General features: G+C 46.0%; 5 protein-coding genes across 17 annotated transcripts in view; 2 read left to right on the top strand and 3 right to left on the bottom strand.

The window, feature by feature from the left end:
• Positions 1-1,032: 1,032 nt before the first annotated feature.
• On the top strand, positions 1,033-11,655 carry LOC121594863. Of its 8 annotated transcripts, none has more exons than XM_041918607.1 (8): positions 1,033-1,250; positions 3,001-3,589; positions 5,226-5,832; positions 5,920-6,045; positions 6,119-6,234; positions 6,455-6,505; positions 6,695-7,036; positions 8,167-11,655. In XM_041918607.1, exons 2-8 carry the CDS (start codon positions 3,439-3,441, stop codon positions 8,280-8,282), a joined length of 1,509 nt encoding a protein of 502 aa, XP_041774541.1. In that variant the 5' UTR covers positions 1,033-1,250; positions 3,001-3,438; the 3' UTR covers positions 8,283-11,655. The 8 variants fall into 8 exon arrangements, with proteins under 8 accessions (XP_041774541.1, XP_041774544.1, XP_041774546.1 ...); XM_041918610.1 differs by having other exon boundaries at positions 3,004-3,589; XM_041918612.1 differs by lacking the exon at positions 1,033-1,250 and adding an exon at positions 1,309-1,559.
• A 492-nt stretch (positions 11,656-12,147) lies between these two features.
• On the bottom strand, positions 12,148-16,185 carry LOC121592297. Its single transcript, XM_041913696.1, has 7 exons — positions 15,396-16,185; positions 14,753-15,324; positions 14,446-14,675; positions 13,761-13,959; positions 13,455-13,679; positions 13,175-13,394; positions 12,148-13,096 (listed from the first exon to the last, which is right to left on the bottom strand). The coding sequence occupies exons 1-7, from the start codon at positions 16,077-16,079 to the stop codon at positions 12,221-12,223; spliced, it is 3,006 nt and encodes a 1,001-aa protein (XP_041769630.1). The 5' UTR covers positions 16,080-16,185; the 3' UTR covers positions 12,148-12,220.
• A 906-nt stretch (positions 16,186-17,091) lies between these two features.
• On the bottom strand, positions 17,092-18,933 carry LOC121594864 (protein anon-37Cs-like). The gene is made up of 3 exons (XM_041918614.1): positions 18,119-18,933; positions 17,476-18,047; positions 17,092-17,400 (listed from the first exon to the last, which is right to left on the bottom strand). The coding sequence occupies exons 1-3, from the start codon at positions 18,800-18,802 to the stop codon at positions 17,166-17,168; spliced, it is 1,491 nt and encodes a 496-aa protein (XP_041774548.1). The 5' UTR covers positions 18,803-18,933; the 3' UTR covers positions 17,092-17,165.
• A 201-nt stretch (positions 18,934-19,134) lies between these two features.
• Positions 19,135-21,271, bottom strand: LOC121594862 (spermine oxidase-like). Its single transcript, XM_041918604.1, has 3 exons — positions 20,258-21,271; positions 19,613-20,187; positions 19,135-19,528 (listed from the first exon to the last, which is right to left on the bottom strand). Exons 1-3 carry the CDS (start codon positions 20,948-20,950, stop codon positions 19,285-19,287), a joined length of 1,512 nt encoding a protein of 503 aa, XP_041774538.1. The 5' UTR covers positions 20,951-21,271; the 3' UTR covers positions 19,135-19,284.
• An 812-nt stretch (positions 21,272-22,083) lies between these two features.
• The window catches only part of LOC121594610 (sodium/potassium-transporting ATPase subunit beta-1-interacting protein), a 56,393-nt gene continuing 54,040 nt past the window's right edge, over positions 22,084-24,436 (top strand). For 2 of the 6 annotated variants that reach the window (XR_006004996.1, XM_041918062.1), the window contains exons 1-2: positions 22,151-22,383; positions 23,555-24,155. Coding sequence is in view for 4 of the 6 variants with exons in the window: in XM_041918062.1 (XP_041773996.1) it covers positions 24,102-24,155 (54 nt within the window). In the remaining 2 variants the exon portion in view is untranslated. Of the gene's footprint in view, positions 22,384-22,416; positions 23,306-23,554; positions 24,156-24,436 lie in introns of those variants that run through there. The other 4 variants (XM_041918061.1, XM_041918058.1, XR_006004997.1 and 1 more) reach the window with 4 other exon arrangements.

Raw genomic sequence — 24,436 nt, forward strand, 5'->3', positions numbered from 1 at the left:
TGTTCTAATTATAGCAAGAAAATATTAATTTAAAAAGAAATAAACACAGAAAAAAGATAATAAAAATAAGGATTTGAACACACGCTTTCTCGGTTCGGAACTAAAAGCGTTGTCACTACTCTAGTTGGCAGTTACATTAGTGAGGGTGCAAAACCAGTATATAAACAAGCTAAGATGGCGGCAAGTTATCTGTTCTCGTTGAATCAAAAAGTTGAAAGATTTCGAAGAGATCCCGTTTCAGCCGTGAAAGTTTCGGTTGAAATCTTTATTCGCGTTCTAAGGCGACTAAGGCCTTAAATGCCTTCTGAATGCCTTCAAAGCCGTTTAATGCTGGTAGGGATGCATTAAAAAGCTATGAAGTTTCACCGAGTTTGGCACACCTTCTTGATAAGCCTTCAATTTCCATCGTGAACCATACACATTCGGCTATTCAGCCGCAAAGTTCCAAAAAGTACCTGATAAGAATGCTTGTTAAAAATCTTCATGGTTTCACCAAGTAGGGCTTCATCTCTTCATCCACAGAGTACGACATCGGAACGATTTTTCGTTTAACAACCCCAAAACAACTACAGGCGTCCCCCGAGTTACGATCCCCTCGAGTTACGACGATTCGCAGATACGACGATTTTGATTTTGACAGTTGAAAGTTGTCATTGACAAGAAATTGATGTGTTTTTTTGAGTATCTGGGCTGATAACCGTTATACACACATTTCCAAAGATTCCACAACTACCCTATCTTGAATATCTATATTGTGTACGGTTTTTAAAATATAATTATTACATTATCGAACATTATTTTAAATAAAATACACGATATCATAAATTCCAACTCTTCAACTTCGGCTATAAACTTTATATTCATAGATATTCGACATACGACTTTTTCGACTTACGCCTTGCTTTGGGACATTTTTTCGGTCCTAAATACAGTCGTATCTCGGGGGACACCTGTATAGAGTACGAGCTAACTATTTGTGGTGTAACTTGGGGACTAGCTGTAGTCCGCTTTTGTTTTGAATTGTACTGTCCTACGTATAACACACGCGACCACTGTGCAATGCACGCCGCAAGGCCGTAAACGTCAAACTGACACCTATTGCCATTCTGACAGCTATCTGACCCGCAGCCAGAAGAAATAATCCGCCCGATTGGCGTCTTTGCCTGTTGGAAAAGTTGTAGACCGGAATTTTTACATCAACAATTTGTTGGTCGTGTGTCGATTTTCGTGCAGTTCCGCAGCCGCAAAAGGTAAGTGTATCGCTACGCTCGTCGGTGAATGTGTTGTGCTGCCCGCTGCCACCCGTGACACCGACGGACGGTCGTCGGGAAAAAGGGGTCCCCGTTTTCCTCGGCGCGCGCGATGGAGCTGTGAGTGATGCCGTGCAAGTGAGCAAGACAGAGCGACGGGCAAGTGCGCTTGCCTCCGGGGGTGGGAGCGCAGAAATGGAAAAGTGGATTTATTCTCTTGCAGCCTTTATCTAATTGCTGCATTCTAGCGAAATCCGGTGGTTTCGAACAGTGGCCCAGCCATCCTATGCGCGCTGGTGGAAATGAAGTGTAAACAAACGATTTTTGATAGATGGTGTACGTCTCGTTTTTGCGCCCGAGCACGAGCCGTCATTTCGGGAAGCTTGACGCGTAAAAGCTTTCCCTCCTGCTACGACCCTGCTGTGTATAGATGTGTGCGCGTGTGTGTGTGATGTGCTGTTGGGAAGGGGGCAAAACGGTGTTTGGAAGGGACATTTGATGATTTTGAGTGACATTTCATTTTCGGCGCGCGCGAGTAAATTGCCCCGCAGTGGTCTATGCCAACCCCGAAGGGTGGTGTTTGTTATTTATGTATGTCGCGATTGCTCCGAGTGAAGCTTTGTCTAATGAACGGCTACAGTTTTCAAACGGCTCGGCTACGCGCTGCTCCGGAGCCGTGCGAGGAAGCCATTTTGGATTTCCTTGTTGGGTCTCGGATTGGCTAGGGTTGGATGGGCACTTTTCGCCATCAAACGAGATGAAATGAAAGTTACAGAAAATCTACAAACGATGCATTGTACGGGCTAAAACATTCAGCCAATTTCGTAAACAATTGGTGCGTCAGCCTTGGACATTTGCAGGTTCGATTCCCTGGTTGACAGGGGCTGTCATGCTGCCGTTATTGGCAAACACATTCATCAAAGCGCGCTTGTGCGTGTGCGTGCCTGCGGCCGTGTCTGCGCATGTGGTGGTGTATTTCGCTGTCGACAATTTATCATCAATTCCGTAATTGAGCCATAACTTAATTTAAAAAAAAAATCAGCATAAGACCACGATCAAACATTTTTGTTTGTGTCTTTATTTTTTTATTAAATCTATTTAGAAAAACATTTTTGCTAAATTTGACATAAGACAGATGTAGAACGGGGCACGCAAACGGGGCCCCCTTTGACAGACAGCTGACACATTGCACGCACACACCGATACGCCTGTACGCCTGTGCTGTGGAAGCGGACGCACCGCCGCCATTTTGTATTTTCCCTGCAGTCGATGCTGCATTTTTGCCGCGTTCGTGCAAGGCAACGCGTTGTCAGTGCTGACAGTTCCGAATTGGCGATCGGTTGGCTTTGTTGTGTGTTTCTCCGTCAGATTGGTGCCCCCTAGCAGACACGCACACACACATACACATACGCTCTTCACGCATTCTCCACTGTCCATCGAATATTTGACAGCTAAATAACACACAGAAACGAGAATATTTGGAAACATTCCACTTCGCGTTAGAGCGGACTAATTCAATCCCAAGCGACAAGCCAGCCACGGCTTGATAATGTTGCTGCGATTGATGGTGGCAAAAGGTTGATGTGGCAGTGGCAGCCAGAGGGCCGGTTGGCCAGCAGTGAGAGCAATTCGTGGTCCCAGTGGAAAAGCGGGGTGCCACATTCATAGCAAACCGTGCGTGTGTATTGTGTGGGGTGTTTCAAACGAAAAACGGTGGTTGGAGTTTCATGTTTGCTCTCTCCTCCCGCAGCAGCTATCCCCTTCCGTATTTTGTGTTCGTGCCACAGCAACAGCGACTGTAGGGAGCGGACCGGAAATCGAAAGCAGTGACCAAACATATCTCGGCAGTGGTGCAGAACATAAAGCGCCATCCCGAAAACTTCGTCGAAGCGACTAGAAGTGTAGCGTAGCAGCAGCGACGCACCACGGGAAACCAACGAGAGAGAGAGAGAGAGAGAGAGGGCAGCAGCCAGCAAAAGGACACACGGACACGGACGGCTGTCGTGCACAGTGGCACAGTGTGGTGTGCGTATGCCTTTCCGAAGGCATTAGAGTACAGTGAAAGGGCTACGAGCACCGACGGCGTGCGTGTGATTTCTCGTTGACACCCCCCGGATACGTAAACGGCCTCAAAATTGAGGAAATAGAGGAAATCGTGGAGACGGAGGTTATCCTCTCTCCGGATGAGATGCACCATGAGGAGTTCGAGATCACGATGGTCCCGATGGAATCGACAACCGTGCTGACCACGGGCGGCACGGGCACACTGAAGCGGGACGTGCGCGACATGGTGCGGGAGGCCAACTTTCAGACCAAGCTGCTGATGCAGGAAAACGAAGGTACGTAAAAGGTTTCGCCAGTTCGCTAGAAGAGTTGTTACTGCAATGGAGCGCGCAACCTCACCGGTGTGACAGACAGAGGGCCTGCGTTTCGTCTAGTTTTCCCCCGCACTGTGTGTGATGGCAATTTGTGATGGCTTTGGTCGTCTATCCCCTCCGGCTGCTCTGTGCTGTTCGTAAACAAGAAGCCGAACTATCAAAATGGGATTGCATAATTTTCAACGTCAAAAGATGACTGTAAATAGACTGTTAGAGCCAAAACGGGTGGAAAGGGAGAGCTGGTCATGCCCGGCTGGAGAGGAGCGGGGGGAAGACAGATCTAATGTCACAGTGTGTTGTTGCTATTTTGTGTGCGCTAATGCTCTTGGGGAGTCTATTTTCAAGCAATTCAATTGTGGTATTTGAGTATGGATGAATGAAAATTTGCTAAAAATTGGAAAAGTAACCATAAAAGTGGTTCTAAAAGGGTAATGAAATCGATGGAAAACCAGCAGCGCCTTCCTGCGGGACTGCTGGCTGTCAGGGTGACATTTCGAGCGAATTCAATATGGCGTCCGGCGGCGGTGAAATAATGCCAGCAACAAAGGAAAACGAAGCCCCTCAACAGCTATGCGTAGCAGAGCTTTCGTAGGGGGCTGGATGAATTGTTTTGCGCTTTTATATGCGTTTATTAGAATGATTTTTTGCCAATGTTAATAAGTAAAGCTTTCTATCGAAAAGGGCTATGCAATTATGTTAGATTTACATATATGTACAGACGTGAGAGGGGTGATGTAGATATGTGTTGTTTATATCGAAAAACCCTATTCTATACTGCCCTTGATTGTCTCTGTGTATTGGTGAGCTCTATTAATCATGCTGTAAAGGTAGATAGGCAGATACTTTATTTCTAAAGTAGATGGTAAAATAGTTTGCTCAAGCTAGGAAATGACAAATTGACTAACAAATCATTTGAATCAGCTAGAAATAAAATCATAAAGCTTTCTTCAATTGTAGACCAACGGAGACTGTTTTTGAAACTGTTTCTGCTGCTGTCATCGGCAGTGCCCCCTGACGGCACGCACACAGACGACGCCTACCGCCGTGTAGCAACAACAAACTTTGTTCGGCTAAAAATGCTCCAAAGGGCAACGGGCAGCAGCAGCAGCAGTCCCGCTTTGATTGACTGACACAAGCCGTCACGCGTCAAACACGCACACGCACACACATACACACAATTGGTCGCGTTGGTCGGCAACGCGTTAGTGTTGGTGTGCTGGTGTCGCCGCAAATCTCACCGCAACAACCGCTCCGCTGCCTGCTGTGGTGGTGGTGGTTGTGTGATGCTTGTTGGTTTGTCACATTTGACACATTTCGGTCGTCAGCTGGAGTTGAAAGTTGTCTCTTTGGTGGTGGCTTTCTGTTTTCATGTTTATGTTTTGATTGTTATGCTTGTGCGACAAGGGGAGGGGAGGGAACGGACGGGCCGGACGTGTATTATCATTAGTATTGTTGTGTTTGCCAATTCGAGATTGTTTTCGCCGCCACCGGTGCCCATTTGCATGTTTACACTCATCAAGTATCGTTTGATAACGTTGTTTTTTCCTTCCTTCTTCTCCTGTCATTCTCTTCTCTTTCCTGCTGGTCGGTCAAGCAGCCCAAGACTACCATTTCCAGCATGCGTCGAGCGCGGACGATACGGAGGGCTCGGACCAGGAGCACACGCTGGGCGACATTACGTACAAGAGCGAGGCGGACGGTAATGATACGATGAACTCCAGCAACCAAAGCTCGAGCCGCAAGCGGCGCGGCAACCTGCCAAAGCAGTCGGTAAAGATCCTGAAGCGATGGCTGTACGAGCACCGGTTCAACGCGTACCCGACCGATGCGGAGAAGCTGACGCTGTCGCAGGAAGCCAATCTGACCGTGCTGCAGGTGTGCAATTGGTTCATCAACGCGCGGAGACGCATCCTGCCGGAGATGATTCGCCGGGACGGGCACGACCCGATGCACTACACCATCTCGCGGCGGGGCAAAAAGCTGAGCGGCCAGATGGTGGGGCTCGATGGGATGAATCCGCTCGCGATGAGCCCCGCCTCGGAGGTCATTGTCGGCGCGACGGAGGAGATCATCGAGGAGGAGGAGGTGATCGAGGACGGTGTGCCACAGATCATCACCAGCCACGGGCAGCAGTACGTGCAGACACCGTCCGGGCTGGTGAAGGTGGAGGAAGATGTGGACTTTGAAGATCACATCATCTATCGGTAAGTTGTTCGGCAATCGGGAACGGGGTCGGAGGCGAAATTAACGAACTTTTGTTGACTCTTTTTGGCTCCTTATTCGCACTACAGCTCGGACGACAGCAACATTGAGTATGAGTACGCGCAAAGCGAAGAGGAGATTCCGGTCACGGAACAGGGCGAATGGGACGGTATGATTCGCTACGCGAATGAAAAGGATGATGAAATTCCGGAAGAGTGAGTGCTTTGTGTTTTTGCTTTACTACGAGCTCGTACCCTAATGATTTCGGTTGTACGTTTGTCTTTTCAGAATCACGGAAGAGGAAGTTATCGCATCGGATGGAGGGGAGAATGAGTTTTTTACCACGACGACACACACCAATCTCGCGAATATACCCTTACAGCAGTCGTCGACTAACGTTTCAGGTAAGAGAACGTGGGGAAGGCAAAACAAAACCATATTTGCACACACAAACAGAAACACAGTAAAGTTTTCTGGCATGGAGGCACGGTGTGTTGGAAAAGGCAGCAACAGATTGTAGCATTAATTGAATTTTACTTTCTCATTTCCTTTTGTTGATTGAAAAAACATCCAATGCTACTACTCTTTGTGAAAACGAATCAATTTCGATGACATCGAATGCAGTTCGGCCAACTGTAACGATGACTGCTGCTAAAATAATTACAACTACACCAGGTACTTTTTCTATAACTCAAGCGTTATGTGCAACCAGTTATGAGCTCAATTCTTCTCAATGTGAAAAATGAAATTTTGTTGCTTTTTATTTATATCATTGTTGTTTTCTATTCCATGTCCCGTTTTGTTTTTTTTTGTGCAAATGTATGATTATTAATTGATTTTCATTTCCTCCACCATTTCCCCTAGGAGGTGTACAGCGAGTAATTATCGGCCAGTCGAATACCGGCAGTAACGCGATCAGCACGTCACAGGGCGGCAGTACCACGCTCGGTACGCTGAAGCTCGGTGGCAACCTGACGGCCGTCCCGCTGCAGGGTGGCCTGAAGGTCGGTCCGAAAAAGCTGACCGTCGTGACGAGCAGCGGCAAGACGGCGACCGTGACCGCGACATCGCTCGGCGACTCGAACACCAAGACGATAACGCTCGTGCAGAGCGGCAGCAACAACAACAATGCTGGAAATGCGAACAACAACAACAACAACTCCCAGAACACCAACGCGCACACCACGACGGCGGTGAAGGTAAAAGGTAGGTTGTTTATCGTGACGAAGGGAAGATAGGAGGGTCTCCGAGATGAAGCGGCGGCAGCAGCCGTACAGAGTAGGCGGCAAACGGTGTGCAAGGGGACGTGTGTGGTTGTGTGTGTATTGCGTTAGTAATGGAACAAGTAGAGGATCCTGGGACAAAATGGTCAGGTGGGGCGAAATGGTCACCTGCATTATTGGCAAATTAACACGTTCATAATAACTTTTAATGATTGAAAAACATCAAATACAATGTTTAAAGCCTACCATGAACGTTTCATAAGCAGAAATTTCAAAAAAGGTGAATAAATTAGCATATAAAATGTTTGCTGAAAACGATGTAATTTTCACTGTCTTGAAAATAAGGTTTTGTAAGAATTTAACATATAATTAGAGCAAAAAAAAAAAAAGAACGTGTACCCAGGCACATGATATTTTTCTTTGAGTTACGTGAAAAACCGTAACCATTTTAATTTATTTCAAAATTTTTAAAGTTAAGTTTTGTAAAATGTTTCACTTGCGGCAAAATGGTCGGTATGTTTTGACAGGAGCATGATGATGAGGATGTGGTATAAGCTAAGGTCGCTACCATATACTAGCTTTACATAAATAAAACTGTGCTGTATGTGTATTATATCGGCAAGGAAAATTACTGATAACACGTGAATTACTTGAAGTATTCCAGCATTTTATGAAATTATTAAACAAAACACTTCAATACTAAACTTTAAATCTCTACTCTCACAATTCTACCATGATGCAAGAGCTAAAACCAAAGCCTAAAGCCCAATGTTGTGGTCCATTTTGCTACTTTGTGTTGATGTGTTTCGACATTTCGTGTAAGACCATTTTGCCCCATAGCAAGACCATTTTACACCTGGCAAATCTCCTGGGAAACCCTGTAATGCGCTGTAATTGTGATTATTTTTCATGAACAATGGGTTGAGATATCCGTCAAAATAACAGTGTAAAGTGGTTATACCAATAAGATACAGACCACAATCCTTAACAGGTCCATTTTACGCCGCTTTCCCCTAATACCACATTACAACGCGCACGGCATGTTTTCACACCCGAAGATTACTAATTCGTTTCGTCCGTTTCTTTTACCCTTTTTCTCCCACTGTCCCACAGGTGTAATCCGTGACGATAAGGATCAATTCAAGTGTTTATACTTGCTGGTGGAAACTGCGGTTGCCGTACGCCAGCGGGAAAAAGAACAGGACGATGTGCACGTGCTGGGCAATTAGAGAGAAAGAGAGAGAGAGAGAGAGCGCGAGAGAGTCCTACCGAGAAACGATTGCTTGAGCTGTGGTGAACCACAACAGACGCAGAAACCAGCCACCACCGGACAACGCACGAAAGAGGAACCAGCACAATACAGCATTTTGTGGCGCGTTGCTCCTTGCAGTTCATTGGTGGGATGTGGATGGCGGCGTGTGGTTTTTCGTTCTGTTTTGCTGTAATCAGCTAGATCAGTAGATGGTGGTTGTTCCTTCCTCCCCCCATATCTCGATTCTTTCTCCCTTTCGGTGTGCAAACTCCGGTGCGCACAGAAGCAGCAGCCATGTGGTGTTTTACGTTGTGGTTATTGGGAGGATGGGCTTGCAGTGCTGGTCTGGCGAGAAGGGGCCAGCTTTGTGGTAGAGTCAAATGTCGAAGCAAACATGAAGCAAACTCTTATTTGACGTTAGCAGCAGCAGAGAATGTGTGTATATATGGATATATCTGTATGCCTCCCACCCCCCCCTTTGTGTAATGTGTGAGTAAGCGAACGAGAGGCCGGAATATAGAAGAAAACATTCATTTTAGTTGAAAGTATCGTACATCTGAAGGCGCTTACGCAGTTATGTTTAAACTATAGAGAGAGAGAGAGAGAGAGGAAAAAGCGAAAGAGTGAGGCAGAACTCTGTTGTGTGGGTTAGTTTATTTAGTGTAAACCAGAACACCGTACCTTGAGCTTTGGTAAAGTCACTGCTACCAATTGGTCGTTAAAATAGTTATGTTAGGCTATGTTTTCTTCTTCTTTTTTAGCAACCGCCAACGCATTCAAAGAGTTGCACACTGTATCGAGTGAGCACACCGATATAAAAAAGCACACACAAACACACACCTATACTTTAATCCATCAATAGTTCTTTTCAACGGGATATATGACAACAGGACGAGCGAAAGGATAAGAGCCTCGATCCCAGCGATCGAGACACAAGAACACGAACAAAACAGTTTGCTTTCGAGCAAATGGGGTTTGCTTAAACATAGCTCATCCCTCAAAAAAAACAAACAAACACACACACACACACACACACACACACACACACACACACACACACACACACACACAGTCACCACGATTGTAATTAGGTTGAGATTCTGTCGAGTCTTTTTTTACAATCTATTGCAAAAGTGTTGTTAATTACCTTGCAGAGAATACAGAGAGAATATGATTGACACAGAAGAGTTTCAGTTGGTTAACATCAATTGTCAACCAATTGTACTTCTCAATCTGTTGATATCTGTTCTGATGTATAGTGGATGGAATAATCCCCACCTCAGATGGTGGGACGTACCATTCGTTTGTACGTGCGTGTAGCGTGTTTTCTATTGCTTTAAGCGTATCTAACAAAGGCATTCTCTGGTGTGCGCTCCCCGTTCCGTGTTATATATTTGCGCAAACAACCAGTTTTACTCTTTACATACAACCACCCGGATCGCCAGTACTGAAGAGGCAATTTAAAAATTCACTATGTTTTTTTTTACATCAATCTCCCACTTCAGCTCCCCAACACGAAAGCTTTATATTGTACATAACGGTGGCAGTGGGTGAAATGCTTTTTTCTCATTTGCAATCCATCTATTACTTTCTTTTAATTCTAAATTGCAAAAAAAAAAGTCAAACAACCTGCCTCTCCCTGCCATGTAAAGAAATTACTGTGGGGAATGGTGGTGGAGGTTTACTTTCATTGGAGTCCCTTTTTCTATATTCGATTTGATGTTTCGGTTTTATTTTTGGAATTGGAAAAGCTTTTATCAGCCCGAGCAATTGTTTTAGTGGACGCAAGTGTGTGTGTGTGTGTGTGTGTGCGTGTTTTGGCACAACTCAGAAAAGGGAAGAAAAGCCTTCATACAAACATACTAATGTACGTAACTTATACCGTCGCACAAATACAATGCAACCAGACAAAGAAATCGAACATCTAAATGCTCAAAATGCTTTCTTTTTCTCCTTTCATTGTACATTGAGGCGTACGAAAGCGGGGTTCTGTGAAGGGTTCCTTTTCAATTGCCACCCACTCTATCACCCACCCCACACCAACCACTCTCGGCTGTTGTCTATTTCATTCTGGTAACGGTTTCGTAATTGAAATTTAATTTTTATCAAAATCTCTCAAACACCGGTACCACCACATGGTCGTCGTGTGTGTCACTACTCACACGGACCATAGTGGACGCTGTTTGAAGAAGGAATTTTAGCAAACGAAGAAAAACAACCTGTCCCCCTACTCTAAATGTAAGCTTTTTTTAAATACATTTACACATCACTGCATATAAACGGCGTGATGGTGTGGTATCATCTCGTCAGTGTCATACGCGTACGGAGCGGGGGAAGAGTGGTACCACCACCCCACACTACTCTACCTCTGTCCGTTTTGGGAAGTGAGCGAGATTTTTAATTTGATATGATGGTGGCCCAAATTAGCTTATAATTTAATTTATACAACAATTGAGTTTCTCTCTTTCGCATCAAAACTCTTGCCAGAATGAGACAGCGTTAAAGTGGTCGGGTGGGGTGGGTGATGAGATGATTATGCTGGTACGATCATCCTTCTCTTTCCCGCTAGCAGTAAGCCCCCTTTTCCCCACTTATATTTCTTTACATGATTGGGTGTGTGTAGTTGTTTTTTTATTATTAGCATGTATTTTTCTTTATAAATTAAAATTCCCCCCTTTTTTCACTATAATATCCCGCTCTCGTGTGTTCCTCAAAAGTGTGTTTTGTAAAACATCTCCTTAAAATGTGCAAACTAATTGGCCAAAAAAACATAAAGAACAGCGTACAGAGGGGGAAAGGTAGCAACCAAAAAATGCAAACAACCGAGCGATGCAGAAAGAAAGAGAGATGCACGGTAGAGAAGGGAAGATCTTTATGGTACAACAATACTTCGGTGGTAAACACAAGTTTAGGCTTTAAGAGGAAAGAAGCGAAGAAAATTGATTCGACCGGGAGAGAACAACGGTTTTGTGCAACAGAAACACACACACACACACATAACACGGAAAAAAGCCAGACAGACAGGGGCGTTGGTGTCGCTCATGCAATTTCTGAACGAATTATAAGTGTAAGAGAAAACAGAGACTCTCAGTAGTAGTGTGGTACTACGCGCGGCGTTCGGCGCGGCGGAAACTAGGCCAGGATACGTTTTATAAATATTTGTATAGAGAGACAAAGCTTATCGGGGGGTGTAGGGGGGAAGGGAGGAGGAGAGGGGAAACTCCCTCTTTCCTCCCTCCCTCCACTACCCCCCTTCCGGCAAACAGTGGTGGTGGTTGTGTGCGGGGCCACGCATATATTGTTATAAAAGGGCGCGAAAGTGCTTCTATGTAGTGACAAAATCGAAACAGCAAAACAAAAAAAAGAAGAAATTACAAACGCGAGTGAAAGAACAAGGACATTTTGCTCCTTCACCTTTCCCTTTAAACAAACATCCCCCCCTCTCTCTAGCCCGGCGTTTTACGTGCGGGATAGCATAAGCAGCGCATATCCGCTTTACGTCTTCACGCGAAAGTGGAAGAAACAAAACCTAGAAAAAGCTAAGATCATACACACACACACACACACACACCAACACATGAGTCACTCAAAGATGCAACGGGATAATACACAGTCAAAGAAACAGAAGCACTACATAGTTTTTTTAGGGTGTGGAGGGATTATGGCTAGGCAGGGGTCATAACAACGGAACTAAGCTCTCCTCTCCCACCACCGAGCAGGCCCTAAAACCACCTACCACGGTTCTATCGTTGTAGAATTAAAGAAAAAAAAAAGGGGAGAAGTGCAAGCCACGACCCCCCGCCCTGTGCGAAAAATCGATCATTTGAATAAAACAAAATGTCTTCAATAAAACTTTAAACAATGATCACGTCTTTATCAACGCATAAACGTTGTCGGGATCGTTAGCGGTTGAAGCTACAGCTTCCCCCTTAACGTTTGCTGCCCATCGTTCTCCGAACCGGCCGCCGCGTGTTTGTTCGTGTAAAGCGCGATCAAACGATCCGCCTCGCGCCAACCGCTTCCAACCGCACCCTGAACGGTCGAGTAAAACTGTGGATGGGATGCTTCGCCCGCGAACTGTACGATCGGCACAGCCCGCTCCGTTGTCAGCGGCTCGGCCAGCGCGGCTGCCGTCGCCCGCATTGCGTCCGATCGCATCGAGCGACTGCTGTACGAACCGCGAAAGTGTGGATTGCTGTACCAACGGCTGCGCGAAAACCAGCGTGGACCGGCCGGGACGGGCAGATGGGGCAAAAACTTACGCAACAAGTACATCAATCCATCGATCACTTGCCCCTCCGGCAGGGCTTCCATCGTGCGTGCATCGTGGCCGTAGATCCAGCCCACCAGCAGCCGCTCGGTACGGTCCGGCACGAAGAAAGTACAAACACTGCGTAACCACTGGCGACCGTCGTGGCGCAGCTGCTCGAGATCGGCCGGTTCCCAGAGCAGGCCGAAGCCGTGCCAGCTGCCGTCCTGCGGCCAGAATGGCTCATCAAACTCCAGGAACAGCTTGTCGATCGTGCCGATGTACAGACCTTCGATGGCGTTCCGTTTCGGTTCGGGCAGGGGTGGATCGAACCAGTCGGTGTGCAGGTCCTGCAGTACACCGAGTGACACGGTGAGTATGAGATGGGTGGCATTGAACGTGGCACCGTTGGTACACGTTACAGACACTCGGTGGTGGTGTGGGTTCTCTGGACAGTTCCATTTAATCGACTTCACGACATGATTAAACTTTGTGTACTCTTCTACCGGTATAGGTGGGCCGCTCTGTTCCGGAAGCTTTCGCTGAAATTGCAGGGGAAGAAAATGCACCGTACCGATTAGAAGCATGTAAAGGCTGACCATGATCTTCCTCCCGCTTACCATGAGCAAATCGAGTAGCGTGTGGAAGCCACGATTCTTCCAGTTGATAAGAAACTCGTCCTGGTTATCTTCGAACTCGAGCAGGCCGGCACCGGACACCTCGTGCAGCGTATCGGTGGCATTGTACGTGTTGTGGTACTTGATAAAGAACTGGTACAGCTGATAGCAGGTGCGCTGATCGATGCCGGCAAACTTTCCGGCCCGAACCGCGTCGTAAAACCTGCAAAGAAAGCTCCTGAATGTGAATAACTGGGAGAGTTGGCAATTGGAAAAGGCTTACACTTGATCGTAGTACGCTCCGAGCGAACCCGTGTAGGACCGTAAACCGTCGGCATCTTCTTCGAGCATGGTGTGGAGCGTCTCTAGCAGACGGTCGGAGATTTCTTTCGGCACCAGTTCGCCGGTCGATTTGTAGCACAGATCGTTCTCCTTGTGCTGCTCCACCTCGATCAGCCCGTACTGGGAGGCCATATCGTAGATGAAGTTGTTCTCCTTACCGTGCACCCTGTGCGGGAAGAAATGTTGGGAAAAGAAGGAGGGGGTCAGTGAGGACTTCAACCGGAACAGTCCTACGCGAAATACGAACCATTGCGCACCATAGTCAAGCACGTTGCCGCTCCGCCGTACCGAGTGAATGCGTCCGCCGAGTCGATTTTCTGCCTCCAGGATTGTTAGATTGCGAAAGCCCCGGTCCAGAAGGCGTGTGGCAGCGGCAATGCCTGCACTGCCGGCACCCACAATTAACACACTTGCCGTTCGTCCGGCCATCGTAACGTGTGAGGGTTATGAAGGGAATGATTTCGAGCAATATGCCCAACACGCTAGATACTGAAATAGAATTCGTTACGAGAGAGTGAGTTATTCGACACACGCTTATCACTTTCGTGATAGGAATGGCAGAAACGTTAATACAGGAACTGATAAATTTACCCGATTACGATTCGGGCTGGCAGAAGAAGCAACACCCCTCTTGGGGGTGAGTGGTTACCCTGGCAACAAACAAAAGTATGACCGTAGCCGGCTGTCAACCACACCACCTGTTGAAGGTCAAAGTAAACGTCGAAATGTTGGTGTCAAAATTCAACCCCCCCACTACGCCAGAAGGTTGTGTTGAGTTGGACGTTAGAGAACGGTTTTTATCGGTGCGATAGATTTCTTTTTAAAGTTGATTGTGCGGTAAAAAACACAAATTGCTTTGCTGTTGGTGAATTTATTGGCAATTTAACTTATTTTGCATTCCATTTTTGAATCAATATCTGATCCATCTCAACTGTAGTAGCGAATCAAACGGTTGGCCTCACGGAATCCACTGTCGATCGCACCATGAACGGTGGAATAGTGTATCGGATTCGTAGCTTCACCGGCAAACAGTAGCACGGGCTCGTTGGCTGCATTTCGTACGGGTGTTCCGAGCGCACGTGCGCCCGTATTCAAGTTCTCCGTCGTGATCGAGCGGCTCGAGTAAGAACCTCGGAAAAGACGATCCGATGACCACTTGGATCTAGAAACAAGGGGGTAAAGGTTTTCAATCGATTTTTCCGGTAAGTTTACACTCAATTCGAGTAGTGACCGCCTTACCTTAAAATACCCGTCACATTGCCAAATTTGAGACCTTTGCCGAATATTTTCAGCAGATGCAGTACACCGTCCCTAATTGGAGCGTTCAGGAGATACTCGGCCCGTCGTCCCTCGGCACCATTCATCCAGGCCATCAGTACGTTCGGTTGGTTGTCGATGCGGAAGAAGGTAGAGATGGCTTCGGCCCAGGCGTATGGCGATTGGCGCAGTGCGGTCAGATCCGACTTGTACCAGAGCAGATGTACGGTGTTGGGGAAGTCCTCCGGAATGGGTGCATCGAAGAGGATGAAGATCTTGTTCACAGTGCCAAAATAGAGTCCGGTGATGGCTTGCTGGTTGACGGTAGGTAGTGCTGGTGAGAACATTGTGGCAGAGTTTTCCTTCAGAACACCCAACGAGACGGTAACGATGACGTTATCAGCTTCGTAGATAGTGCCATCCTGTGCCTTGACGATGACATCTCCATCCGAGGAGCCTTTCCACTGGATGTTGGATACGAATTTGCCGTACTTGACAAGGCTGTTGATCGGCACTGGAGTAAGAGATGTATTGGTCGTACCTGGATAGTTACCCTGTAGGCAAAATCAGGCAACAAGGTATCTCAAATCTTATTCCAAGACAACTGAAAGACAAAAGAGCTTACCGAAACAATGTCCAGGATGGCGGAGAATCCTTTCTTTCCGTTCCACGCAATATCCTGGTTGCCGGCCGGCTCTACATAGCTGTCAGTTTCGCTCGCGGCCACCTCAAACCACGAGTCGTACGCCGTATAGCCACGCTCATAGTTGTGATAGTACACGAGGAACTGTTCCGCAAGATCCCGGCTAATATCTTTGTATGCAGGTGTTGCCAAAGTTTGCCAGTACTTTTGTGTGAAGAAATCACCCAAACTTCCAGCAAACGAGTCGCGCTGATCCGACTCGATGATTCCTTCTGCCATGGTTTGCAAACGGTCTGCCACAGCTTCCGGCACCCTAGCACCGCTAGAACGGATCAGCACAGCATCTTCATCCGCAATGATGGATGACTTGAGCAGTCCCGGATAAACCGATGCCAACTGGTACACAACATTGCCGACCTCACCGTGGCACCATTGGGCACCCAATTCCACAATACCAGGACCGAACGGTGTGGTACGAATGCGTCCCCCAATTCGTTGCGATGCTTCCAGAATGGTAATATTACGGAAGCCACGTTGATAGAGACGGCTAGCGGCGGCAACACCAGCAGCACCAGCACCAACAATGATTATGCGAGGATTTTCCGCTCCATTTACCACAACGGCAATGAAGGACAGTAATCCCAGGAACGACGTAGACCACTTCATGTCGAAGGGATGCAACTTACTCGGATAACTTTCCCTAAAAACAACACAAGACACTGTTTGAGGTGTGTTGCGTGTTATCGCAAACACACAAGTGATCTGCAACTACCTTCGGTTGTCTATATTTAAATGTTTTGGCTGTTCTCAAAGAAGGTGTGATGAACACAACGAGTCGTTTGTGTGAAAGTAATAATCTCATTGTGTGGTAAGCAATGTTTTATCAGGCTAAAACTTCTACAAACAAGAAACACACCCACTTTTCCTTCTTTTATACTGTATTTTGATATCCAATGCAAAAGAACATCCATTATCACTCAATTACGTCAAAACAATGCAAACGATTAAACTTAGGTTTGGGGATTAAGTTGCTAAGGTGTGGTACGGCGATTCTGCTCTATTCGTACCTGCACGCGGTTCAAGCTTTTGCGCTTAGAATTTTGTTTTGTAAATCGATCGTTTCAGTCGTTCATGACAATAATCTAAATGTATAAATGGTGATACAAGGGACATCATCAAATGCATCCGTTGGGCCTAATGATCTATTCCTACGTCATTGACAACCTTTTCTCAATGACTTTAACTAGTAATAGATAAATTAATGATGCTTGATGTATTAAGATTGTTGCTGATCATTCCAATATTAATGTTCATTGAAAGTTTGCTGGTTGACTACAGGTAGTGCTGGTCAAAGCATTTAATAATGGATTTCCTTTAGTACCACTAACGACAAGATTACAACAACATGTTCAAGTTTGTACTGAGATCCATCGTCGGTGGTAATGAGAACGGTTTCGATGTCCGTTCCAACCCACTGAATGTTGGGAACAAATTTCCTCAATATGATGAACCCAGTTAATGGTACAGTTGGGCTTCGCTGTTTTCGAATAATCTCCATGTAGATTAAAAATATTACCTTTTTTTTAAAAAAAAAAACCCTGTTGTTCTGAATTTACACTACTTCATGTGCTTGGTACTATAAATTCGGATTCGAGTGGCACATGGAAAAGAGTACAAGTTCTTTGCTGCTGGTGGAGTTATTGGTATGCTAACTTCTTTGTATTTCAGTTCGAAATCAACATCACTATCGCCTTAACTGTAGTAGTTAATCAAGCGATTGGCTTCACGGAATCCACTATCGATCGCACCATGAACGGTGGAATAGTGTACCGGATTCGTAGCTTCACCGGCAAACAGCAGCACAGGCTCGTTGGCTGCATTTCGTACCGGTGTTCCGAGAGCACGTGCGCCCGTATTCAAGTTCTCCGTCGTGATCGAGCGGCTCGAGTATGAACCACGGAAAAGACGATCCGATGACCACTTGGATCTAGAAAAAGACAATAAGTATATATACATAATTATTTGATCTTCCGTAAGTTTAGACGCAACTAGATCCTCTTACCTTAACAGACCTGTAATGTTTCCAAAGTCAAGGCCATTGCCAAATATTTTCAATAGATGCAGTATTCCATTTCTAATTGTAGCATCATCCAAAGACTCAGCCCGCCGTCCCTCGGCACCATTCATCCAGGCCATCAGTACGTTCGGTTGGTTGTCGATGCGGAAGAAGGTAGAGATGGCTTCGGTCCAGGCGTGGGGCGATTGGCGCAGTGCGGTCAGATCCGACTTGTACCAGAGCAGATGTACGGTGTTGGGGAAGTCTTCCGGAATGGGTGCATCGAAGAGGATGAAGATCTTGTTCACAGTGCCAAAATAGAGTCCGGTGATGGCTTGCTGGTTGACGGTAGGTAGTGCTGGCGAGAACATTGTGGCAGAGTTTTCCTTCAGAACACCCAAAGAAACAGTTACGATGACATGATCGGCTTCGTAGATAGTGCCATCTTGTGTCTTGACGATGACATCTCCTTCCAGCGATCCCTTCCACTGGATGTTGGATACGAACTTGCCGTATCTAATAAGACTGCTGATAGGCACTGGAGTAAGAGATGTATTGGTCATACCTGGATAGTTACCCTGTAGGTAAAATTAGGCAACAAGGTATCTCAAATCTTATTCCAAGACAACTGAAAGACAAAAGAGGCTACCGAAACAATGTCCAGGATGGCGGAGAATCCTTTCTTTCCATTCCACGCAATATCCTGGTTGCCGGCCGGCTCTACATAGCTGTCAGTTTCGCTCGCGGCCACCTCAAACCACGAATCGTACGCCGTATAGCCACGCTCGTAGTTGTGATAGTACACGAGGAACTGTTCCGCAAGATCCCGGCTAATATCTTTGTATGCAGGTGTTGCCAAAGTTTGCCAGTACTTTTGTGTGAAGAAGTCACCCAAACTTCCAGCAAACGAGTCACGCTGATCCGACTCGATGATTCCTTCTGCCATGGTTTGCAAACGGTCTGCCACAGCTTCCGGCACCCTAGCACCGCCAGAACGGATCAGCACAGCATCTTCATCCGCAATGATGGATGACTTGAGCAGTCCCGGATAAACCGATGCCAACTGGTATACCACATTGCCGACCTCACCGTGGCACCATTGGGCACCCAATTCCACAATACCAGGACCGAACGGTGTAGTGTAAATACGCCCACCGAAGCGCTGCGATGCTTCCAGAATGGTAATATTACGGAAGCCACGTTGATAGAGGCGGCTAGCGGCGGCAACACCGGCGACACCAGCACCAACAATGATTATGCGAGGATTTTCCGCTCCATTTACCACAACGGCAATGAAGGACAGTAATCCCAGCAACGACGTAGACCACTTCATGTTGAATGGGACGCGAGATACACGGCTATGTTCTCGCCCACAGGACAACAACCACTGTAAACAACACAAGACACTGTTTGAGGTGCGTTGCGTATTGAAGCTAATACGCAAGTGATCTTCAACAACACTCGGTTGTCTTTATTTAAAGGTTTCGTCGTGAAGTACGCGTATTGTTCGTTTGTAATAGACTCATTATGATAATGTTTTATTTGGCACACAGCGTCTTCAAACAAGAAACACACCCATTAGTTTTTAGACACACTTATTGTCATCTGACAGTCAATGTAAAACAACAACCATTATCACACAATTGCGTCAAAACGGTTGATGATCAAGTGATAAATTTTAGTTCAGTTTTCGTTTAAGCAGTACAAGTACATGATTTTATTCATTGAAACGATAGTTTATCTTGTCGGTTGAAAGTGATCTAAATGTAATTGATCAATTCTGATTAAAACCACATACTTGTAAATGAGAGCTCTTCAATGGCTTCCGTTGTATAGATCGAGTACACGATCTGCTTCACGATAACCACTCTCTATTGCCCCGTGAACCGTGGAAAAGTGTAAACGATTTGTCGCTTCTCCGGCAAACATCACCACCGGGGTTCCATTCTTGTTTGTCAAATAGGAGCCAAGATTTTGCGCACCAGTGCCTAACGTTTCGGTCAATGTTGATCGACTAGAGTAAGATCCGCGGAAGAGTCGATCGGATGACCATTTTGATCTGTGGAAAGAAGCATGTTCATTTTTGTTCATTTTTGCAGTGTGATGAGAAGCTTTTTGGGGGAAAAATGAATGCATTGCTCACCTGATCATGCTTTGCACATGGCTAAAGTTAAGCTTTGGTAAGAAAATTTCCAGCAGATGTGCTAAACCTTCCTGGACGACTTCTTCCGGCAGTAGTTCCGCTTGTCGTCCCTCGATTCCATTTAACCAAGCACCCAGCACGTTCGGTTGATGATCTACGCGGAAAAAGGCTGCCACCGCTTCAGCCCATGCGTACTTGGAACGCCTTAAGGCATCGAGATCGGGTTTGTGCCAAAGAAGAAATACGCTGTTGGCCATTCCTTCTGGGAGAGGGGCACTGTACAGGGTAAATATTTTGTTAACCGTTCCAAAATTAAGTCCCTCGATGGCCTGCTGATTGACGGTGGGTAGTGCCGGTGTGAACATTGTGGCTGAGTTTTCCTTTAGAACACCCAACGACACGGTCACAACAATATGGTCGGCTTCGTACTGAGAGCCATCTTCGGTGGTAATGAGGACGTTATTTGTATTCACTCCATCCCACTGTATATTAGAAACATATTTTCCAAAAACAATGAGCTCACTTAATGGTACTTTTGTTGGATTTGTGCTGTTTGCTGTTACCGGGTAATTTCCCTATCAATTGAAAGGAACAATAAATGTTTGAAATATGAACTTTTGAGCTCGCTTGATAGTGATACATTACCGACACAATATCAAGTATGGTGGAGTATCCTGTCCTACTGTTCCATGCGAGCGCCTGATTGCCTTCCGTTTCCTGATAGCTGTCTGTTTCGTTTGCAGCTACATCGTACCAGGAATCGTATGCTGAGTCCCCTCGCTCTCTGTTGTGGTAGTACACCAGGAACTGTTCCGCCAATTCGTGGCTCACATCGCTAAAGCCAGCATCTGTTTGCAATCGCTGCCAGTATGTTTCGGTGAAGAAGTCACCTAGGCTGCCCGCGTACGACATGCGGTCTTCCGACTCGCTGATCTGCTCGGCCAGTGATGATAATTTTTCGACAAGTTCGTCATCGATTCGCACACTATTCGACTGTATCAGCGAAGCGTCGTCTGCGATGATGGAAGCTTTGAGCAGGTCGGGATAAGCGGATGCCAGCTCGTACACGACATTACCCTTCTCTCCGTGGCACCACTGGGCCCCGAGCTCTACGATTCCAGCACCGAATGGAGTCGTGCGGATGCGGCCACCAACACGCTGTGATGCTTCCAGTATTGTGACGTTCGTTATTCCAGCTTGATAGAGGCGGCTGGCAGTTGCGAGACCTGCTGCGCCGGCACCAATTACGACCACTCGTGGATTCCTCGCACCATTAACTAAGCTAATAGTTGTCAGCAAACACACGATGAAAGGGCGGAATTTTGGATGGTACTTCATTATGAAGTTGGGCTTTTTTTGTTGCACTTTTCGGGCTGGTTGTGGTCGGTGGGTCAGATAAGCAATGTCAAGTGCGAAGTGCCAGTTTTTTACCAATGAGTTGTACAATGAGTTGTAGAATAAGTATAGTTTTCTACACGTGTTTGGCTTTATACTTTATAATTATTCTAATTGTTCGCATTTAGGACTTTTAGGAATATAGAAATATATTTTGTCACTCGAAACTATTTCAAACAACAGCAAAACACCTAAACACACATATTAGATGAGCTTCACTCTGCTGAGGATCATCTTCTACGAGCGACTGATCGTGCTGATTAAAATGATGCTTTGCTAGAAGTTGCGAACGGCACATGATCAACCCATATGGACAGGGTTGTTGGAAGATAGAAGACGTCCTTTGTCATAGAAACGCTGTTCAATCGCAACGGCTCCAATTTTGTTGCTCAAATTGAGCAATTAAGCTAACGGTCCAAATCGGCGGTTTGAATTTGAATTTCTTGTGATGACTGAACTTTTCGGATATTTCAATATTGCATTATAAATTCAGGTTACGATAGATTTAACACTGGCTAGTAGCAATACAGGATTTTGCATGCGGTTGGATTTTTTTACCGTCATCCAATCAACAAGTGGTTGCGTGCGAGTGTCGGCGCAAAACTAGAAAACTGAGCAAATGTTTAAATTTGAAGGGTCGGTAATATCTTTTACCAGTAAAATACTACTTAATTTGTTTGTTATTTTAATTTTTGATTGACTGCGTTCGTTCTAATATTTCCAAAAAAATCATTTCAAAATCACACTACAATTTTGTATCATACTGAGCAATTACCCACTTCGTATCAAAGCACAGCCTCAGTTTCATTCTTTCTTTCTACATGTCATATCGGCACAGGAAAGAAAGAGCACGATTGCTCAAGCAATGAAACGAGAAGCAAGAACAACATCGCAGATTCGAGCTAGTGTGGGTGAGAAGTATGTAGTGCGAGAGCGTGCGTTGTACACTGAGCTCATCGGTGAGAGCGCGTTGGACAAAATGAATAGTGGGTGTTGGTCGCTGTGGAATATTAAATACGTTTTAAATAATCTGATTCGTGCTTGCCGAATCCCACGATTGAATGATACATGAAGACTGTTTATGAAGACCAACATTATTACTCCTAAGTCGGTAAAACACTAAAAGATTGCAAGCTTTATCCCGCTAACGGTTGCGTAAACTCCCACTGTGCATGTACAATTCTCGCTCTCTGTCTTTGTCAAAAATACTCTCGCTCTAGCCCTAAACCGTCGCTCTCCTCGGTGGGTGTGAGAGAACAGCACACAAAAAATTTAAATCTACTTCCAACAGCCAACGCGTACGGACGCGCCGTGTGTGTGCGCGTTTCTTGTGTTCGACCGGTGCGAGTGACGGTTTGCCTTTCACGTATTTTCCGGTATGTGTACCCATAGACGTGTTGGTTTGAAGTGGTACAGCGAAATAGTTTAACCATTTTTGAGCCACTGTTTAGCTTAATTTAAAAAATTAGCAAAGAAGCGTTTCAAAGTGATAATTCCTTAAGTGCGAATATAAAAGAGAGAGAAAGAGAAAGAGTGCGAGCTATTTCACAAAGGATCACACAAGTTCAGAATCGTGTAAATGTGTAGTGCATGTGATTTTTTGAAAATCTGATTTTGAATACACTTAAACAGCGTCAGTGTGCAGTTTTGAAATGTTAAAGCACATTCTTCCAGTACGCGTGCGACTGTTCTAGGAACCGTTTGTATACGAGCTCCACACACACCTGAAGCTTAAGCCGGACGCCGTGGCTCCGCTGTAGGCGAGACGCGTGTGAGTGAGCTTAAGCGTGTGTTTTGTCTCGTTTCCGCAAGCAAAACGGCCAATCGATTTTACCTTCTTTTTTTTGTGCTCCGCGGTTAAACGTGTCACACTCGCTCGCCTTCTGCGACCCCTTCTCGTTCTATCTCGTTCGTTTTCCGCTCACTTGTCCGTTGTGTGGGGAATTGTTGTTTTTTTTTTCTTCTTTCGATCACGTTAAACCTCGATCGTAGTGTGCGTACGTAAATACCGTTCCCTGCGCTTGTGTGCGTGTGTGTTAGTGGGGGTGAGCTTTCGTGCTGCGTTTATTTTGTTGTTCGCCCGTGTGTTTCGAGGCTTTATTTCGTAAAGGGAAACAAAAGAAAAAGGGTCCTGTTCTTTTTTTTATTAAAACACCGAAAAAAGAACACAAAACGACCCCGCCACTTGTCGAAAACGTCGGAATGTGTGTGTGTCGTTTTTATGCGGTCTTACGTAGAGGGGGAGGCACGCAGGTGATTCTTTGAAAAAGTGCCCAAAGTGCAAAGTGTGCGTGCAAAGTGCGTGAACGAGCGAGTTTTGTTTTCTTCTTCTCTCCTCTTCTCTGTCGCCAGTTTCTTATTTTTTTCTTTTTTTTGCAAGTGCAACCTTTTGCTGCATGCAGCAATGCACCGCACTCTTTGGTAAAAATGCGAGTGTGTGGTTTGCGGCAGTGAATCAGTGTGTGAGTGTGTAGTATGTCTCGCTCTATCTCTATCGTTCTTTCTTTTCGTTTCATTTCCTTCCTCCTGTGTGTCGTCCTCCCTTAGCTCAAAGTGATGGTAATTTTAGCAACGAATGCACCAACCGCAAAACAGTCCGATCGATCGCTGGCGTGAAATGCCATTTGGCTCGATTGGCGCCATCCGTGTAGCAAAAGTGTTCGTGTGTGCCGGTGTGTGTGTGTGTCTGTTTGTGTGCTGTTGGGAGAGGGTGGTGGTGGTTAGGTAAATGATCGCCGTGTTGTGCAACGGGTACACCCGGTTGTTGTGCGGAGGAGCTACCACGCCGAAGGAGGAAGCCGGCGAAGCTGCCCAGTGATTCATGCGTGTTATTGCACCCCAGCGATACAACAGCACACGACCAGAGATCACCACAAGAGTAGTCCCGATCGAATTTGTTTGGTCTGGTGGTGATTCATATTCAAAGGAGGCTTACGGAAAAGAGGCACCCCACTCAAAGGGGAGGAACCACCGCCGCCATCCCTCTTGTGGTCGAAAACACCCTTTCAACAACGTCGCGACGCTCGAGCTCAAGAAGGGCCAATCCGGAAGTGTTTGGATTTGAATCGGATTAGTGCGGTGCAAATACTATGACATGGGATCGTGCACGAGACGACACTTCCTGTTGTCAATATGCGTCCTGCAGATGGTGAGTAATGTTCGAGTTTTAAATCCCTTGTTGACATTCAAGAGAATTACTAAGTGGTTAGACTTGCAGATGACAAAGAAGGGAAAAGTGGAGTCGCAGCAAAGATCCTTGAATGTCATCAAGCAATTCAGAGCACGCGTCTGGTAACTTCATTAAAATGCTACAAATCATACGTTAGTCACTTCGCCACTTCGACTTGAAAAGAGTCTACTTCAAGATCCATTAGGAAGACAAGATCCCCTGAGTGTCAATATATCAAACCCCTGAGAAAAATATCAAAT

The sequence above is a fragment of the Anopheles merus genome, chromosome 2L (genome assembly GCF_017562075.2).
Source record: "Anopheles merus strain MAF chromosome 2L, AmerM5.1, whole genome shotgun sequence".
NCBI lineage: Eukaryota > Metazoa > Arthropoda > Insecta > Diptera > Culicidae > Anopheles > Anopheles merus.